At 42.4% G+C, this 20,797-nt stretch overlaps 1 protein-coding gene across 25 annotated transcripts in view; it reads left to right on the top strand.

The window, feature by feature from the left end:
- The window catches only part of SIPA1L1 (signal induced proliferation associated 1 like 1), a 466,784-nt gene that overhangs the window by 325,564 nt on the left and 120,423 nt on the right, over positions 1–20,797 (top strand). For all 25 annotated transcript variants that reach the window (XM_088024540.1, XM_028087081.2, XM_088024541.1 and 22 more), the window contains one exon: positions 3,782–5,582. In XM_088024540.1, coding sequence (XP_087880666.1) covers positions 4,085–5,582 — 1,498 coding nt within the window. In that variant the 5' untranslated portion in view covers positions 3,782–4,084. The remainder of the gene's footprint in view (positions 1–3,781; positions 5,583–20,797) is intronic.

Raw genomic sequence — 20,797 nt, 5'->3', positions numbered from 1 at the left:
TCACTGTACAAATTGGGTAAATAAGGAAGATATCAAATGAGTACTTACAGTATTTTTCTGGAGTTTAGGAAAGAGGGTCATGAGTAGAGATTTGGAGTTACTGCACAGAGATTATATTTGAAGGTTCAGGTACCTATGACATCACCGGAATGTACTGGCTACCATACAGCCATCTCCCCACATATTTCCATAATTCTCTCTTCATTCAGTTGCATAGGCATCTGTGGTCCAACCAAGTCAAGAATATCCTGCTTTCCAGAGTAATATTTTTACTTGGGTGTACCCATGCCTGCTACCTCATCCTCATGCACTCAGTGCTCCATACATCCCAATACTAATACCCTTTATAGCCCCCTCAAAGTTTGAAGGATACTAAGAGAAGCCAGCCAAGGATGCCACTCTGGAATCACTAGCTTTACAGTGGACCCCACCGGTGATATTGAAGAGTGAGCAAAAAGAGAAAGGCAAGAGAAAATGAAGAACATGGTTATCATGGAAATCTAGAGAAGAGTGTTTTAGGAAGGAGGGAGGGGTCAAGAGTGTAAATGTCTCAAGGAGCCAGGATGATAAGGGCTGTTTTTGCACCTGTAGCTTCCCTTGAAGGGAGGGATTGTTTCCTCAAATGCCCCTAGCACCCAAGTGTGTGGTCAGTGCTCAGAAAGAAATTGAGAAATGCTGGGAATGATTTAGAAGAGAGGAGGAAGCACTTCTGGAAGATTGACATTATCAGGAAAGGACGGTGGGTTACATTGTGATAGGCCTTGAGTGATGAAAAGACTTTCAACCAGTGGGATTTGAATGTGTCTTCTCATTTTCTGATAGAATTGCAGGAAGTCACTGAACTAAACAGTGGGTTGGTATTCTTGCTAAATGGGTCTAACATAGATGCAAGTAGTAGTACCTAGAGGTGGAAAACTAAATGTGTACCAAGGAAATTTCTGTATCGCTTACTCTTTCAACAGATGGAGGTGATGTGCTCTAAATTAATACTGTTCTCCTATTTAAATCTATTGCTTTTTACTGTATTTAATGATGTTTAAGCAGGTTTGCTGATAATTAAGGGAATTGCTAATAATTGTCAGCATATGTTTGCTTTTCTCTAGACCCTAAGGAATAAGTTTTAGGTGTTACCGATCTGTCATAATATTACACACATGGTTGACATCTTTATTTTTGACTAGTTTAACAAATGCAAAACATACATATATTTCTACATACACTAGCATCTGTCCAAAGTTCATATTGCACTGAAAGGGGTTTGATGCTATGCTATAAACAAGGATGGGGAGAAAGAGAGGGAGGTGGGGCAGGGAGGGAATGAGAATAGTAAAGAAGGTCCTATGACAGGAAAAAAAAAAACAACCTGTTATTTAACTTAGTGTCTGTCTTCAACTCCTCAGTTTTTACAGGTCATTAAACTGTGGGCACGCTCTCTCCCTATGTGCCCATCTATGTTTTGAAATTAAAAGAAAACATTGCATTGTTTTATAAGATGTAGCAGAAGTCTTGGCATTTCTTTCAAACTGCAAAAAAAAATTTATGAAATATAAGATTTATAAAAATTCATTAAAAAATCTAGGAAGGCTTTGATTTGAGATGGTTCTGAAGAGGAGGTCTGTAGTAGAGACAGCCAAGCCTGGGCATTTCCAAGTCAGTTCTATTTATTGTGTTTTAGTGCTGGCTTTCAGTTTCCTCCTCCAATGGATACAACTTCACATATCCTAAAAAAGACAGTTCTCCCACAAACTATTTTCTAAGGGAAATGAAACGCGACAAGACTGTCTTTATCCCAGTGGCATTAGTGTGTTGGCCTTTTGGAGACTGAAACCTCTGGGAATAGATTTATTTGGATTTCTGTGAGCTTGTAAGAAATGTTGAAAACATCTGATTTTTATAAGAATCTACTTGGAATTGTTCTTTTTGCTAGGGTATTCTTTGTTTGAAAGATATTTCATTGAAATCAACACCCCACCTCCCACCCCCCACCCCAGTTACAAAACAGCTCATAAATTCTAGCTTTGGTTGTCTAAAGATTTTTTTCTTTGGAGATGGGCTGGAGGTTACTTTGCATTTTGGCTCAGTTGGCTGGTTTTCCTCCCGTTTTCTGTGGAGCACTTCTCGAACCTCAGCTGCAGCCACATGTGCTGCCCCTCTGCCTCTGGAAGCAACAGTTAGCACGTTCTTCCACTTGAAGGCTTGCAGTTCAAGAGGAGCACGCGACGTTTTGAATTGTAAAGGGAATCAGAGCAATCTGAGGGCAGAAGTATCTAGAGAGCTCAAAAGCCAGGTTTAATTAGGTAGCGGTGCAAAGCCTCTATCCCCTTCACAAAAGCGGGGGGAGGGGGGAGGGGGGAGGGGAAGAGGAGCCAGAGTGAAAACAATTGGCGTTTCTGGGCCCGGCTGCCCGGCCCGGCCCCTGAGCCCAGCTGGAGCTCAGCCGGCCCTGCATTCTGCAGGCAGCCCGCAGTTTCTGAAACTCCCCTAAATGTTCCAGCCTTTAAATAGCAGCGAGCCTTCTAAAATGATGCTGCGTACTGCAAGAGAAATTAAAGCGGCTGCCTCGGAGGCAGGAGGCCGACTAGCGAGCTGCTTAATTATCGTGGAAGTAAGTGCTTGTTACCGCCGAGCGGAGTGCAGCGAGCGCGGGTCGTCCTCGGGGTGTCAGCCGTGATTTGTAGACAATGCAGCCCTGTCAGCGCAGTGCTGGTTCAGCAGCATCCTTCCAAACATGGATTTGGCAAGAATTTAAAGGCCACCTCTTGTGTAATTTGTGGAGCCTGGAAAAGGGTCCTCTGCCTTTATTTTCAGGATGTGCGCAACCATGCGGGGTTTTGTACTCAGAATGTGTGCCTCTTGCCTCCTGACTGACGGGCTCGCAAGGAAGTTGGTGCTCTTCACCCGTCACCTGCAAGGATGCTAACACTCCTCTGTCGTCTGTTGGGGAAAATATGGAGAGGTCTGTCCAGAGCAGCGTTTTGTTTCTGCTGTCTTCATAAATCAGCACCGGAGGGTGGGGGAGGATGCAATGCGTAAGGAAATGCAGGCGTTTTGTTAATTAGCGGAATATTTCTAGCTTCAAAAGTAGACTAAAGAGAGCTGGGGAAGAGGTGGTGGTGAATGCGGGATTCATCCTGAGATATTCCTCGTGGGGGTAAGTAATAAAGTGAGGGCAATACAGAGGAGTGCTAATGGATGTAATGGCTCCGGGAAAACCCTGTTTATTTTCTCTCTATTGTATTTGCTCTTGCCAACTCTGTTAAGCGTTTGTAAAGAAACCGAAAAAGCAAGCAGGGTTTTGAAAGATGAAAGATATTAAAAAGTGAGTGTTGCAATGTACTGGATGACATGATTCTTAGTCTTGTTTAAAAACTGACTATACGTTGCTCTAATTAGTGAACTCTGCTGGTCATGTTTCGAACTTCTGGTCGGCACAGTGGTTCGTGATGTTCTACGTTATTGGAGGTCACTGGAGCCTGTACTTGGTCCGCACTTGGGGTAGGAGCCTTGATGTCTCGGGACAAAGTCCCCACCCCCTCCTATTACATGAAATTAGTTCAGTGAAGCTAACGTATTAAGTCTTTCAAAATATGTATCATTTGATTTTATTCAGTGCTTTCACTTTCTTTCAAACCTGCTTTACCAAAAAGATGGGCTGTGAACTATGACCCACAGTCCATTATTGGGTTTTTTATTTTCATGTGTCTGGTTTTAGCAATTGCATATTTATTTTTAGAGGTATTTATCAAATGCTAATTCTAATTGTCGTCCTTCTCTCTTTTAGAGAAAGCATGGGATTGTGGCAGTCACAGAGTCCCAGTAATACAAGTTCCATTCAGTTTTTTCTGAAAGAAAGCTGTCTGTGAAAGCCAAGCAAAGGGAACCATTGTGGATTATAATGTTTTGAAGATCTGGATTTTCAGAGGTTTGGAAATAAGGCGTCATTTCACCTTTTAAATGAAAAAGATTAAGATCTCATGCAACTGCTGTATATTCTGGAAGCCGTTCTCCAAAAGGGAAGTGCACATTTAAAACTTAGCTATGATGGTCCTTTGTGCAGGGATTTGAGTCTGATTGCTTCTCCATCATGACCAGCCTGAAACGGTCGCAGACAGAGCGGCCCGCTGTCCCCGAAAGGGCCTCGGTTGTCGCCACGGATGGCGCCCCCAAAGTCCACACCGACGACTTCTACATGCGGCGCTTCAGGTCCCAGAATGGCAGCTTAGGGTCCTCAGTCATGGCTCCGGTAGGGCCCCCCCGAAGTGAAGGTTCTCACCATATAACCTCCACCCCCGGAGTCCCCAAGATGGGGGTTAGGGCTAGGATTGCAGATTGGCCCCCACGAAAGGAAAACGTCAAAGAATCTAGCCGTTCAAGCCAGGAAGTAGAAACCTCAAGTTGCCTTGAGAGCCTGTCCTCCAAAAGCAGTCCTGTGAGTCAGGGAAGTTCTGTGAGCCTCAATTCCAGTGACTCAGCCATGCTGAAGAGCATACAGAACACGCTGAGAAACAAGACGAGGCCGGCGGAGGGCATGGACTGCAGGTTTCTGCTGCCCGAAGCCTACCCCAGCTCCCCCAGGAAGGCTCTCCGCCGGGTCCGGCAACGGAGCAATAGTGACATCACCATAAGCGAGCTCGACGTGGATAGCTTCGATGAATGTGCCTCGCCCACCTACAAGACTGGGCCGTCTCTGCACAGGGAATACGGTAGCACCTCCTCAATTGACAAGCAGGGAACGTCTGGGGAAAGCTTCTTCGATCTGCTGAAGGGCTACAAAGACGACAAGTCTGATCGAGGTCCAACTCCGACCAAGCTCAGCGACTTCCTCATCACTGGTGGGGGCAAGGGCTCCGGTTTCTCTCTGGATGTTATCGACGGGCCCATCTCCCAGAGAGACAACCTCAGGCTCTTTAAGGAAAGGGAAAAACCACTCAAGCGCCGCTCCAAGTCCGAAACTGGAGACTCGTCCATTTTTCGGAAATTACGCAATGCCAAAGGTGAGGAACTTGGGAAGTCATCGGATCTGGAAGATAACCGGTCGGAAGACTCTGTCAGGCCCTGGACGTGCCCAAAGTGCTTTGCTCACTACGATGTCCAGAGTATATTATTTGACTTGAATGAGGCGATTATGAACAGGCACAATGTTATCAAGAGGAGAAACACCACCACGGGGGCATCGGCCGCTGCCGTGGCCTCCCTGGTCTCGGGGCCTTTGTCCCACTCGGCCAGTTTTAGCTCCCCGATGGGCAGCACGGAGGACCTGAATTCCAAGGGGAGCCTCGGCATGGACCAGGGAGACGATAAGAGCAATGAGCTGGTACTGAGCTGTCCGTATTTTCGGAACGAGATCGGTGGAGAAGGTGAAAGGAAGATCAGCCTGTCAAAATCAAATTCTGGTTCCTTTAGTGGGTGTGAAAGTGCCTCCTTTGAGTCCACGCTGAGTTCCCATTGCACAAACGCAGGAGTGGCCGTACTTGAGGTGCCCAAGGACAGCCTCGTGCTGCACCTGGACAGGGTGAAGAGGTACATCGTGGAGCACGTGGATCTGGGCGCGTACTATTACAGGAAATTCTTCTATCAGAAGGGTGAGTGGAGATCCTGTAGCATGATGGATAAGATAGTTAAATGTATTTGCTACCATTTATGTCTTTTTGTGTTTTTGAGTTACTTTCTCCTCTCAGGCATAAAAATGTATAATATTAATAGTTTTTTAAATTTAGTGGATGAAATTGGAGTCTTTGTATAAAAGACTTGCTCTCTTACCCTGAGAGATAAATGCCATAAAGTTGAAAATATTTTAAAGATAGCTTTTTTTTTTTTAAGGACTACAAAAACAATGCTGCCTTTCTTAGCACTTTTATAGTTAGTACAGAACCATTTCTTTTCTGCCTCAATGTTCTTTGGTAAATGGGACTTACACATTCCTATCCTTTTGATGGGAATTTTAGTGAACATTGATTACATTATTTGACAAAAGTCGCAGAGCCAATAAGTCTCAGGCAGGAGTCAAATCTAGGTCTTATAGAATGGGGTAGAAAAAGGGCTGAAGGGATCAGTACCCTTAACATGTTGGTGACTTCCTTTCTAGTGTTTTCTGTTTTGTGTGTGTGGCGGGGGGAAGGATATATATTTTTGGATTGTACTTTATGTATGTTTTATCTCCTTTTAAGAAAGGCCCTGGGATTTACTGAACAATAAGTAGTTTAAACGAAGTCTTCAATCTAATAATGTTTTTGAGCCACGTTATTCATTGAAGAGTGAGCTTAAGTCCCCAAGTGCCCCAGCTGAGAAACAGGCTGCTCCCCAGGGAAGAACCTACGCTGTGGCCCGTTAGCTAGCTCAGGGGTCTCCACAGCCTGACTGAGTGGTCCCCCGGACACAAAGTGCTAGAGCAGTTTGACTTTACACATACTGCTTCGGTGTTTTTGAATCTTACTTAGACTTCTTCCAAATGAAGTTCCACTTCTAGTGTTCCTGGTAGCTGTATTACATTGTTCACATTAGAATAAAACTTATCCTAAGGTCATTACACGATAGACTGTATTCACAAGGGTTTATTGACCGTAAGAATCTTGTCTTGTTGCTAAGTATCCATGTCTTCTAAATGTCTGTCACAAGTACTTGACAACATGATAATGAAAATCCCATTTCCATTTTTAAGCAGTCGATGTTTTCTCAATAATTTTATGGAGTTCTGATTTTAGAAATCACCTTTTCCTTATATACTGTCCTATATACCTTGACAAGGCTTCTCAGTGTTGCCATCTTGGCATTTGGGCCCGGATACTTCTTTGTTGGAGGGGGCTGTCCTGTGTGCACTGTAGGATCAGATTAGCAGCAGCCCTGCCCTCTACACCCTAAATGCCAGTAGGTACCCCTCCCCCAGTTGTGACAACCGGAAATGTCTGCAGGCATTGCCAAATAAATGACTCTTGGGAGGTAAAGTGGCATCTAGCTGAGAACCCCTGCTTTATTGTACCTGGGGACATTATCCACAGGTGTTCCTAAGCTGTCTGTTGGTGGGGGCCATCTTGCTAAAAACAGACACATTAAGAACATATTGGTTATAATTTTACTTATATAGTAGTGGGCACTTTATCTATTAGGCAGTATAATAATATTAACGAACAATTTGGAGCACTTATTATGTACCAGGAACTTTTAGTGTTTCCTATGCCCTGCATTTTTCTCCTTTCAACCTCAAAATGCCCTCTGAGGTAGGGTGCCGTCCGTGATGGCATTTCCCAGACGAGAAGACAGGGGCTTACAGGTTAAGTGGACGTAAGTGGAGCTAGTCTTGTGAGAGCCCGGATTCCACTTCTGCTGTGTCTCACCGGCGTCGTGTTCTTAACCACTGTGCTCTTCTCTCTGCTGTGTTAGACTGAAGGGAAAGAGTATGTTTTTATGTTTAAATCTGGTAGAAATTTGTATGGCATAAAAAATTTGGACATCTATATTCCAGAGGAATCCAGCTTAGATCATAACACTTCATAAATTTAAAAGCCGCTAATCCAAAGTCATTTCTAATTTGAAGCGTGGAAAATACCCTCTTATGCAGCATAATTGGAACTGGGTTAATTGAAAATACCAGTTAAAAGTAGGGAATCTTTAAAAGTTATACATGCCCAGTATATTTTATTTTCAGTAAAATATGTAAGAATGTACTTGCCAAACTCTTGTGAGGCCGAGGGTTTTTCTTTACGAGTGATCGTACTATTGGAATTTGCTGTTGTATGAACAGTATAAGACTGTAAGAGCTACAGCAGCCCCTAGCAGAGCCATCCAGTCTTACAGAATCTTAGGTTTCATTTTATTCTCCTTTTTCATAGTTGTCTTGCCCACATCTCATCTAATAGCTTTCTTTTTAGTGACTTGCTTTTATTAAGTCTTTCTAAAGCCTTCAGCTTAGTTTTTAATAGAAACAAGATTTATCTTTAATACTTGTATTCCATCAGCTTTCATAATATTTAATTAAATTTCATAATTACAATAACAACTGGCATAAACAGGTTTGGGAAGACACCGCCTGACTCTGTCAGCATGAAGTCCAGCTGGTGGGGACAAAGTGTGTGTGGCCCTGGAGAGGGCCTGCCTGTGTCCTTGGGCATTCGTCATTGTGCTTTACAGAGGGAACTCAGAGCAATAGTTAATCCAGGAAGTTGGTCCAGTGGGAAGCGGTTTCAGAGTGCCTGCTGTGTTTTCTTGGGCCACACAACTTAGAATTTTCAAATCAGGCAGGTCATTTGTCACAGTATGACAATAAACAACAAATTATGGCTCTGAGTAACCTCATTTGAAGCTGAAATGAAGCCCCCTAAAGTATAACTGTATACTTGAAAAGTTAGATATCTGTAGTCACCATATAGGATATGGTTAAACAAAATATTATAATTTTTACTCTACAACTTGGTTCACTGAGATTCATGGGCCAACTCCTTTTTTCCTGATCAGAAACTGAAAGCGAGTCCTCTTGTTGAAGGAGTACGTCGCTGTCAGGTGCATCAGGGTGTAACGCTACTGGCCTGGCTGTCAGTCCAGCCTCTTCATGACCAGATACTTGGCATTCTGCTCTTTAATGCATTCCTGACTTCACTGTGGCTAAGTCTGGGGGTGGGGTTGGGGGGGAACTCCCTTTCTTCAAGTATACTCTGCAGTCAACATTATATGTAAAATTTATATTGGGCTCGTGAAACTGCAGTCCCTCTCTGATATCATACTGTTGTTATGCAGGTCATTATTTTGAGAATTTAGAGTACAGAGGATATCTGACTACACCATGTAAGCCCACTGTTTGCACTTATTAAAATAAGCACCACACCATCAAGGTTCTGCTCTCCACCCCTTTCTCTTGACCGCTCCCCTTTGCTGGTTTGCTAGCGTGCTGGACACTCATACAAGGTTCAAGGACAGGAATAATACAGTTAACATTTATTGTGTCCTTACCTGGTGTTTTATGTGGACTTCCTCACTTAACGCTCTCAGGACCCCGAGGCGAAGCGGTCATCGTGATGAGTGCAAGTGATGCAACCACAGCCTTCCTAGAGAGACCCAAACCAGGCAGAAGGATAGCGTTAACATTAATAGGGTCATCTCCCCTTGACTCCATATATGTATTTTGTGTTTAGTTTTTATTTAGATAGTCACTGTGATGGAAGTACCCACAAAGTTTGTAAGTGGAGAAAACTGTTAAAGTTACGATGTTACCTAGAGCCACCATGGCTTGTTTAGGAGGAAACTTTGCTAGCCTTTGCTCACCTCACTTTCTGTGGCTGTACAGGACTTCTCCAATTTTTGCTCTGAGTGTGCAGTTGTCTGTGAGTCCCATTCAGAGTGATATGTTTGTGGAAGAGCGGGGCCCATGGTCTTGGCAGTGGTGTTTGTTGCTCCATTGGTCTAGAGTGTTGATAGGCTGGTCTCTACGCCAGGTGGGGTGTCTCTCTCAAAGTTACTGGAGATGCTGTGTCAGCGACAGTCCTCTCCCTACTGCCCAGTGGCGGGAAGAAACTGCCATTATGTGCTCTGAAGCTCATCTGAGACTAGTTTCCCACTCCTAATGCTTGTATATCTAATTATTCTTCTGATAATGTTAAACCATCAGATTTGATTCTGTTCAGAGGCACACACGTGTGTACACACGCACACACACACCCCAATTCCAGCAGTGTGCTGGGCCCCAGAACTATCACTTGATAGTTGGATTTCAGTTACTCTTGTAATGTCCAGTTTTCTTGATAAGAGGGTGAGAGGTAAATAATCAGCCATCTTTAGCATCATTTCTTCAGAATATATGCCTTAACTTCATGTGTACTTGGAAGTGACAGTGTTAGCAGTCTGATCTAGTCTCAGTTTTGCTATCAAGAGCTGGTCTTGAAGCTCGAGTTTGTTAGATGAGGTCAAGTAGCTGTTGTGAAGTTTTAGTGGATTATACTGTGGTATGTATGGATCATCAGGGAACACCATCCAGCTAAGCTTATTTGGAAAATCTGTGTTTAGTTTGTTTGTTAATCCTCCTATAAGTACTGCAACATTAAACTTGAGAAAGTTGGGTTGTCTTATAGTTCAGAGTTCTTTACGGATAATTATGCTATTTAGTGTTTTGATGTGGACAGTTTTATTTTTCGGGGAGGTGGTAAGCCAACAAGTCCGCTTCACTGAACCATGCTGTGCTCTGTGTTCCTGAACTTAACAGCTAATTTTGGCCAACATTAATAGGGAAGGATTTTATACATGCATAATAATTCTTTGTTCTCATACCCTTGTTTTTTATTTTTCACTGAGATCACGTAAACCGTATATGATTGGCTTGAAGGTAGCTCTCTACTTAGGTAGCCCTTTCAGGGAGATTTTGGGCACTAAATACCTTCTTGAGCTAACCAGGAGTGTGATTTGCTACCGTCTTTTTATCTGCCCAGGGCTTCCAGAAGCAAGGAGGCCATTAGGTATGGAGGTTTGCATGTTTGCTCCTTTGAAAACAGTCTTCTTCTTCTTTCTCGGCTGTGATCTCCTGAATTTTAAAACTGATGATCTGGACTCTGATCTGTAAGGCATTCAGGATGCCATATTGCCTGAACCATCTCAACCCAGGTTTGTGGAAGTTGGTTAAAAGGGTATGTGCCTTAGCTGTTCCTCCCTCTTGTTTTATTTTTAAATCAAGATAAACCATCAGAGGTCGCATTTGTGCAAACACTACACTTTATTCAAGGTCATCTTTTTAAGATCCAGTCATATAAAAACAGAATTTGTTGTTGCAATAGAATTGGTGATGAAGCGTTGCCCACTATGTCATTCTTTAGCCCCTTTGGAAAGTTCCATGTGAGAAATTTATTTTAGGATGTGATGCCAGGACTTGTTTTCTGGTAGCTACTGAATGCCTGCTCTCTGGTGATAGGTGTGCTTTATTGGTTTGCTGCTTTTGTTGACTGTGTCTCCTGTTTTACTTCAGCTCCCACAACCACATTTGATTCTCAACTATACAACCTTCATTATTAACAAATTGTTTCCGCTTGCAGCTTTTATTTCTAGTTCATCAGCATGATTTATATATTTCCTTTATAATTAATGACCTAAAAAAATTCTCTTTGGAAAAGGTAATTAGCATACATACACTTCTTTCCAAGGCTTTCTCCTCTTTCCTTTCTTTTCTATCTTTTCTTTCCCTTCTTTCTCTTTCCAGTGCAGGACTTGAACTTGCGACCCTGAGATCAAGACCCTGAGATAAGACTGAGCTGAGATCAAGAGTTGGAAGGCTATCTTTCTCACCAGCTGTCTGTCCCCTGCTTCCACCTGGATGGCTGTCGAGTTGACAACTCAAAGCCATGCATACAAACGTTGACTTCTTAGTTTTTCCTCCCTAAACAAGTCTCCCTCATCACTGCCCTCTTGCTGTAAGTGCCACTGGTATCATCAGTTACTTGGTTTTGAAGCACTGAAGCCTCTTTGATGCCTCTCTCCCCTTGTTGTCCACCTCCGATCAGTTGGGAGGGCCCCTTGAGTCTACCTTCAGATTGCTGCTAACTTCCTGTTCTGTCCTGTTCCCAGTGCTATAGCTGTAGACCCTCGTTGCCGCTTACCCAAGTTCTAGCATAGGTGTCTTAGTCTCTTCATCTCTAGTCTGCTGTACTCAAAATCCAACCTCTTGCCTTTGCCAAATATAATCCAACCTTGCAATAGTAAGGTAATTTTAAACATAAACATAAACTTATGTTATATCATAAACTTAATCCTGAAACAAATATGTAAGTTGAGTCCTCTGAGAAGCCGATGTTGAGACAGTATAGGCTTTCAAGTGGTTTGTTTGGGGCTTGGGGGTGATGCCTGGGACAGAAAAAAAAAGGGAAGAAGCAGAATTGAGCAGGAAAAGTCTTCAGTCCCTGATGCAGATGTGACCCCTGAAAGGAAAAGAGCAGAATTGGACACAGGGAGCCTCAAATCACGATGCAGATCTAACAAAGTCCTAGTCAATACAGTGGTGTGAAGAGTAAGCTTTAGAGGAGTCCCATGTTGGGCAATAATGTCCAGGCCCTCTCTGCCCCAGCATGCTCAGTTTGTAGATGGGGGCTGTCCAGGAAGAGAGTGGCTGGGTTGGAAAACTGTAGCAGATCCAAAGAAGCTACAGCCAGAGACTTTCAACTAATTGCATTTCTTGTGGCTGAATCGGTTGCAAGCCCTTTCTGGACGGGAGACCCAAGTGTTGTATGTCCATGGCTGCCAGATAGGCATGAATGCCTACATCATGCTTGGTGAGGTGTGGGGCACTGGAATGGTAAGCGAAACAGACCACTCTCATGGAGGGCGAAGGACACTGACAGTAAACAAGTCACACAAAAGTATACATATGCTTATTATAAAAATTAATAATACAGAAGTGGAGAAAGTAATCCTTCTCCTAATTCCAATAATTTGACTTATAATCTTCTACATCTTACACACAAAATCATTATCCTATTTAGTCTTAACAAGAGTGTTCTTCATGTTTTTAAAATAGTTTTAAAAATCAACAAGTAGAGGCGCCCCAGTGGCTCAGCGGGTTGAGCATCAACTCTTGGTTTCAGCTCAGGTCATGATCTCATGGTCCTGAGATAGAGCTTGGAGTTGGGCTCTGTGCTCAGTGGGAAGTCTGTTGGAGATTCTTTCCCTCTCCCTCCCCCCCCACTCACATGGGGCCCATTCTCTCTCTAAAAATATATAAATTAAAAAAAAAAAGTCAACAAGTACACATGGGGCACCTGGCTGGCTCAGCCAGTACAGCATGTAACCCTTGATCTAGGGGTTATGAGCTCAAGCCCCACGTTGGGCATAGAGCTTACTAGGGAAAAAAGTACATATTTATATCTTCATTCACTAAATAGTATTGATTAAGCATCTACTCTGTACCATCTGCTGTGCCTGACAGAAGTGCATGCACCTGTCTTCCTGGTGTTTGAAGTCTGCCATTGGTGCTCTTGAGACAAACGAGAAACATTTGAGCGTTATGAGAAATAATTGAGAATCATGAGACATAATTCAACCATTATATTTTTTTCTGAATAGTTTTAAAAACCTACAATTTATTTTTTCCCCCTTTCTGGAGTCCATTTAGATGGATGGTGGAACTTCTGAATTTATCCTCTGTGCTCTTCTGTTTTAATTTCAGTTTTTTGTTTCTGTTCTGTATTTATTTTATCTCCTGGACAAGGGATTGGTGTGCACCTCTCTGCATCCTCTTATTTAGGCCTTTCACTTCTGTCAGCAATTGTATATTTAATCCCCAGGATCTCATTATTTTTGTTTCCCTATAGTTATGTTTGATAATAGCTTATCCTTTTTATACCCCACATTCCTCCATTGCTATTCATTAGAAATTTCTTCTCCTCAGTTCTTTGAATGATCTGTATCTTTTGGGTTGTATTTTCTGTTTTCTCATTGTTCTCTCTCACGCTAATATTGGTTTTCCTTAGTTGTCTGGTGATCTTGTTTATGAACCAAGGGCTGGAGGGATCAGTGCAGGCGGCAGGCTTCCCCTCAGCGCTGTGCGTTCCTTTCCCCAGCCGGCCTTGCCGGACATGGACAGGGAGGACAGAGGGCTAGTGCCGGAACAGTAGTGCGACCTCCTAACACAGAAATGTCCCTGGAGCATGAGAGGGCAGTGACCATGGTGTAGGATGGGACCCACGTGGGTGCCAGCATGGGGCGGACTTTGTCATGCTCCATTCCCGCGAGGAGCTGCCTTTCTTCTTCCACCTCTGTGCATGCGTGTTGTGTTCTCTTCCTCTCTTACACTCTTGACCGGCTCCTGCCTCTCCTGGGCCTTCCCCGAGCACTGCCCCAAGTCGCCCCGTGCCCTTGTTTCTGCACGGTGCTTCCTGTGATGCTCTGGTTCGTAACCAGTTGGAGCAGGCCTTGAAGGCCGGGACCCCAGCCTAGGCAGGCTCCGTGAATGTTCCGCAGTTGAATGAATGTTCTATGCGGATATTAAGTCTAAGATTTAGTGAGTTGAGTGTGTCCCATATTTATAGCATCAGGGAGAGGCCATGAGGGCCCTCTTTGTGCATGACCTTGTGTTCCACTACAGACCTGAATAATATGTGGCAGTTCCTTTTCCTCTCTTTTCAGGAAATGAGACCACAAACAGGTCTGTGTGTGGTCAGGGCGGTTTAGTGGTAATTAACCAGGACCACCAGCTGGTCCCCACAGGCCTAGAACACCCGTATTGAGACTGAATTTTACTATTATGAACTGTATTAGACATGACCAGTAGATGCCAGAATCAGTGAATGACAGGTGAGGAGAAGCAGGTTTTGCATAATCTCAAAGTATCTCCCCGAAGGTATTTGTAAACCACAAGGAGACGGCTAGGAACTGGCAGATGCCACCTTAATGGAGTTGAATAAGGGTCCCTACCTGGGACCCCAGGAATTGATGCACTGGGAAGGTGACATCATTTCTGTGGCTCTCTTGCCCAAAGTACACACCCACAGTGCAATCATGTGAGACCACCGGGCAGACCCCAGTGGATTGGGAAATACTCTGCCACGGTCATGAAAGACGAGCAAAGAGTGAGTAGCTCTCACAGACTGCAGGGGACTAAGGAGAAATAACTTAAGTACACCATGGGATGCTGAATGGGATTTCAGGACAAAAAAGGCACAGTGGAAACCCTGTTGGAATTTGAATAAAATCTTTAGTTAATGGGATTGTCCCAGTGTGAATTTCCTGATTCTCATCATGATAATTGTGCTGTATGGAGTCACAGAAGATGTTAGCATGGGAGGAGGCTGGGTCATGGATCTATGGAAACTCCCTGTACCATTTTTGCAGTTTTTCTCTAAGTATAAAGTAGTGAAGATGAAAAGTAAAAAAAAAAAAAAACAAAAAACAACCTCCTCAGGTGTAGTCAGTTACAGTAGCTAACATAGGAGCCATCCACTTGGGAAGTGGGGTGCTTCCCCAACTTCCTGTATCAAAGTGTGTCAAAATGACTGCCATGCTTGCAGATTCCCATACGCTCTTCTCGTTGCTGAGTCAAGGGAAGAAGGGCTCTTCGGATCTATTATTTCAGTACAACTTGACACGTAATAAAAAGCCTGTCTCACCTATCTCCAAACGTGTACCTCATTATAACTTCAGACACCCAGTGAGCCCTTCATCCTGAGCTCCTAAATCAGATGCTCAGGAAATTGTTTTATTGTATCAGTTCCTTTCCTGAGCTTCTCATGGAGCCCCTCCTCTGTAAATGGAGGCCATTCATCTGATCTTTGGGGCAGCAAGAGATGTCTTTTTTAAGTTTCTGTATGTATGTATTTAAGAGAGGGAGAGAGCCCCCACATGAGTGGCGAGGGAGGAGCAGAGGGAGAGAGAATCCTTAAGCAGACTCCGTGTTGAGCAAGGAGCCCTACACGGGGCTCCATCCCACCACCCTGAGATCATGACCTGAGCTGAAATCAAGAGTCAGATGCTTAACCGACTGAGCCACCCCGGCGACCTCTAACTGCTTTCAGGTCAAGTGGAAGCAGTTGTTGGCAGAAGAGCATCAGCAGAAGCAACGTCTGCAACTGGTGTAGGCCTCCAACCAGTCTGTAGGCTGTGCTATTTTTTGAGACACACTGCATTGTCCCTGACCTCCTGGGCAGGAGTGACTTCTCCCTTGACTGCATTTCTGACTATCCCTGAGGGACATTATTCCAGATCCTTCAAAAGCATTTTTAGGTAGGAAGACCTCTTGCTGCAGTATCCCTGGTAAGGAGGGACGAAGAGTGTTTTAAGTATAAAAAAGTTGACTTAGAGGGGCACCTGGGTGGCTCAGTTGGTTAGGCGACTGCCTTCGGCTCAGGTCATGATCCTGGAGTCCCGGGATCGAGTCCCGCATCAGGCTCCCTGGAGTCTGCTTCTCCCTCTGACCCTCTTCCCTCTCGTGCTCTCTATCTCTCATTCTCTCTCTCTCAAATAAATAAAATCTTAAAAAAAAAAAAAAGGTTGACTTAGAGAGTGGTGTTTCATTGTAATTTCTCTCATTTAGATGTTAAATACATTTTTTTTCCCTGAGCTGGCATTTGAATTAGTGTTGTTAACATTAAAAGTAAAGAGTTACACTAATACGCAGCCTTTTAAAGTTTTTTAATACTCACTGGCCATTTAAAAACCAATTACTTTTTTTTATACTTTTAAAAGTCTTCCCATTATAGAAGTTACATATATTCATTACAGAAAAATTGTAACTGTAGAAAATTAGAAAATTAATCTTGTGGGATTACTAGTGATCTTATTTGTTTCATCTTTTTGATACATGCCTATTCATGTTTTCAGTAAGATAGGCTCATTAGATACAATTTACAGATTTTTTTCATGATTCCATAATTGGCTGTGCCATCATTTATTTAAAGTTTTCCAGCTGCTGCAAATTCAGGTTTTCCAGTTTTTCATTATTATACATGATGTTTATATCAGATATTCCTAAGGTGGGTTTTTTTTCCCCATTTGACCTTTTTGGCAGTTGGGCAAAACCTATGGTTTCACCTTAGAATTTTTACTCAAATTAGAATAATGTTTTTAAGTCCTTAAAATAAAAATACAAAGCATATTAAAATACAATTGCAAAAGTGTTTAAAATTTTGTGACATACCAATAAATATGTTTCTTCTGTGTTAACAGAATGATCTAGTATCAGGTCTGATAACTTTCAGAGTAGTGATGAGCATAATTGACGTTTTGATATATCTGCAACAACTATTATGTGAAATACCTGTGGTTTCTTTTGGTGTCAAAGTCACATGTACTGCTAATAGTACCGTAGTTTGTTGCCTGTTTATCATTGACAGAAATGCTACATTTTGTTTAGAAGTTGGTGAAAATAAAGATACATATTTTTTTTATTCAAGTTTGTGGGCCCCCTAATTTCTATCCATAGATAAGATTAAAAACCTCTGGCCATATGTAAATCTTGTTATGTAACTTTCCCCCCATATACCCATAAGGTAGAGTCCTGTAACTCTAATGATGTGAAATTTAAAGGAACCTTGATTTTTACTGCGTGGTTGTTCTTAAGAAAGCATAGACCAGAAAGGTCTGCCTGGTATGTTGAAGATTGTACAGTTGAACATTTTCTTGCCTATTTGGAATACTTATAGTTTATATTTTTGAATACTTAACTATAGGCCCAAAACATTTTTATTTCTTTTAATCACTAGTGAGCTTGAATTTTTAAAAGCTATAATTATTGGCTATTTGTCATAGATAATGACCAATAAAAATTCCCCCATTTTGATTCTATTACTCTTTTTTTTAAGATTTTATTTATTTGACAGAGACACAGCAAGAGAGGGAACACAAGCAGGGGGAGTGGGAGAGGGAGAAGCAGGCTTCCCGTGGGGCAGGGAGCCTGATGCGGGGCTCGATCCCAGGACCCTGGGATCATGACCGAGCCAAAGGCAGATGCTTAACAACTGAGCCACCCAGGCACCCCTGATTCTATTACTCTTTATTTTCCCTTTGTTTCAAGTAGTTTTCTTTGTGCTTTTTTCCCTTTAATCATTTTGATGCAATTTATTAATGTCAGCATAACTTCATATTAAAGTCTACCTTGTATTGGCAAGTTATGGGGCTATTGTGGGCTGCTCAGTCACATGCTCTTTAAAGCCCCACCACTTTGTGCAATTTTGGCAAGTAGACCACCCTACTTTTTAAGAATTACCTATGGAAAAAAGAATTGGAACTTCAGAGCACTCTGTACTTTGTAAGTGTGCACAATTACTCTTATGCAACAATAATTATAAGCTTAGTGGAGTGCTTTGGGACAGAATTCTGGCATGTGGCCAGTCCTGTGTAAATGTCCCCATCCATTACTCTGACCTGCTTTTGATTATGATGCAAAGTCTTGGGCTATTTAGTTCTCATGGAACCTCCACCCTTATAATTAGGATGAGCCCTTTGGGGACCAGAGACTATCTGAGTGGTGCACTTCTCGGAAAGAGCCATTCTTTAAAAAAGTTGGCCTCTTATTACCTCTACTTTGCCAAACCTGTGTTTCATTTTTTAAAAGCAGAATATGCTACTGTTGGTTTCTTTCTTTTCTTTCTTTCTTTTCTCCTAACTTTAGATCTGTCCTCTTTCTAACCTTGTTATTGGGAAAAATATCGGAACAACCTGGCCCCGACAGGCAGAGAGGGGCAGCTCTGCAGAAGCATGTGGGTCCACGGCACTACGATGTAGCACACTTGTAGCCCAGCAAGTAGACTGTTCTAGGAAAAAATAGCTTAAAATATTGAAAATGGGGAAATAACTGTCATTGTCAGTTCCATTCTTTGACCTGCTGACATGTAGGGAGGCCCAAGTATGTCTGCTCAGCACTAGTATCATCAGGGTCCCCTTCTGCAGTGACTTAAGATGTCTTTTCTAGGGACAATGGAAGGGTTTTTGTTTTTCCTTCTGCACAGTCGATTGGGGTAACCAAGATGAGAACACGACCGTTTTTTGTGACGTTAGCGTATGTTGCTATCAACAGTGCCCGCAGCAGAGTATGAATGTGACTGCTCCAGCAAGCACCGGTTTTCACTTGAGAAATGTGGATGCTAGTTTGTTAGGTGTGAGATAGTAGCTATGTTTCATTTGCTTTCTCTTTCTTTGTGTTTCTTGTGTCTATTTTCCCTATTTAAATTTCTCAGTGAACTATTTTAAAGAAACACTTTAACTTTACAAGTTATTTCTAAAAAATGTATTTTTGTTCATAATTCTGCACAGCGCAGATTCTGCTGGTCTCCCTAGAGAAATGTACAACTGAAGTATTAATATAGAGTCTGCAAATACTGTGAAGAGCAACACAAAGGATCCAAAAATTGCTGGTTGAACCCTGTAACTCCTGTGATTGTATTTTTCCCTTCCCCCTTTACAGATAAAATACCAGGCTTATCTTTTTTTTTTTTTTTTTTTTTTGCCTTGTACGCAGCTCATAACCAGGAGATGTGACTGTACTTGATCTAATTACTTGGAGCTTTGAACTACTTACTTACTACTTCCCCTTTCTCAGAATGTGAAATTATTTATTATTGTGAATGTGTCAACCAAAAATAGTTACTTATGCGGAATGTTCTAGTGATGGCAGAACTATTCATTGGCACTCTTCGTATCATCTTTGTTAAAACTCAGGAACCAGAACTAAGAACTTCAGGCTAAACGTTTGTGTTGTTAAATATGGAAAATGAGGGCAGCAGGGAATCAACCATCAATGGGTAAAATGTGAGTATCTCTCCCTTTAAACACAGTGGAGCCTTGACTTACAGCACATCAAGGAATCAAGCTCTTTTTTTGATACAAGCTCTTTATTTTTTAAAAATCTGATTTTAGATATTTTCAGAGATTTCTGATTAAGATGCTTTGATCTAAACCTTTTCTGGGAATATGAAACCGATCCAAAATCCAGTTATTCTGCACAAAATGCCGAAATTGCCCTTCTGGCCACTTTAAGCAATTTGAGCTCAAGAAAGCTTTCTCTATGCATGATCTGGCCACTTGATCCCTTTAGGCATCACATTTTATGAGACTTTTTTGTATTCATAATAAAATTTCAGAAACTTTTGGGAAGATAATGTTAATATAAAATGGTAAAAAATGAGCTTTGAAATCAATAGTTAAAATCATGTGTTTGAAATCTGGTACTGTTACTTGCTGGTTGTGGCTGGGCAGCGACTTATTCTCTCTAAATCACAGCTGCCACATCTGTAGAAAAGAAGGAAATACCTACATTGTCATGGTGGACACGCATATTGGATAGAATGCTTGGCAAAGTGCCTCACTTCCCCGCATTATATCATTCTAATCGAGTGTTTGCAGTATTGGTTTTTGGCATTCCATTATGCTGGCGCTAAAATGTCTTTAGTTTTGGTGGCGTAATACCTGTATTTCAACTCCTCCATGAGTCAATTTATCCACCCCTGCTTGAGTATCCAATTCCTCTTCCCTTCCCTCTCCTCCCTCAGACTTCATCATCCTGATTTCTCTCATCACAGGCTTCCAGCCTTTCTGTAAGCCTCATCTTCTGCAACTCCCCCGTTCTTGTTCCCCTTTGCCCCCTTCCATTCCTGCAAAAGACAAAGCTGATTTATGGGTCTGGTTGGAAGAGCTCTCTGCAGCTGATGGATAACTCAGCGTGCAGGTAGGTGGCTGCTAGGAGGAAGGTTCTGAGTCTACCGAGCTTGAAGGACAGGCAGAGCCAAGACTGGCCAGAAGGACCAGATAGGAGACCCCTCAAAGGCTGGTGTTTTGGTTAAAAAAAAAAAAAAAAAATCATTTGTCTTGAGATCGAAGTGTAAGGACTCAGAAATTGAATTTAAGGTGATGTACTGAACATCTGGTGCCAGAGGGTTCACACTCCATTAGGATTTTGAACTGAATAAAGTTATGTTCGTGTAGAGAAGGTATGTTTTTAGACCTCTGTGATCCTCAGGAGCAGGAAACAGGGACAGTACACACAAAAAACAAGGCTTTTATCATGAGAATAATTCTCACTCAAGTGGAAAGATGTTTTGAACAAGCAGTGTCTGATCATGATAGTAGTGAATTTAACACCAGAAACCAGACCAGGATTTCCATCTACCCTGATGAAACTGAAGTAGATCAAATGGACATGCTTTCTTGGAAATAATGGCTAGAGCTCTTTCTCAAGGAAAAAAAAATGGAGGTTTCTGCACAGATACACCTGTAAGTTTAAAAAATTCTTCCTAGAGTTATCAAACCAGAGATGGGTTTATTTGAAGATAGAGTCTGAAGAAAGTATTAGAAATTAATTATAATTATCTCATGGATGTTCCTCCAACTCACAAATGTACTTCTT

This window comes from Eumetopias jubatus, unplaced genomic scaffold (assembly GCF_037043125.1).
Source record: "Eumetopias jubatus isolate StellerSeaLion01/CBP00866 unplaced genomic scaffold, mEumJub1_p1.0 scaffold_7, whole genome shotgun sequence".
NCBI lineage: Eukaryota > Metazoa > Chordata > Mammalia > Carnivora > Otariidae > Eumetopias > Eumetopias jubatus.
This window is presented reverse-complemented; position numbering and strand designations above follow the sequence as displayed.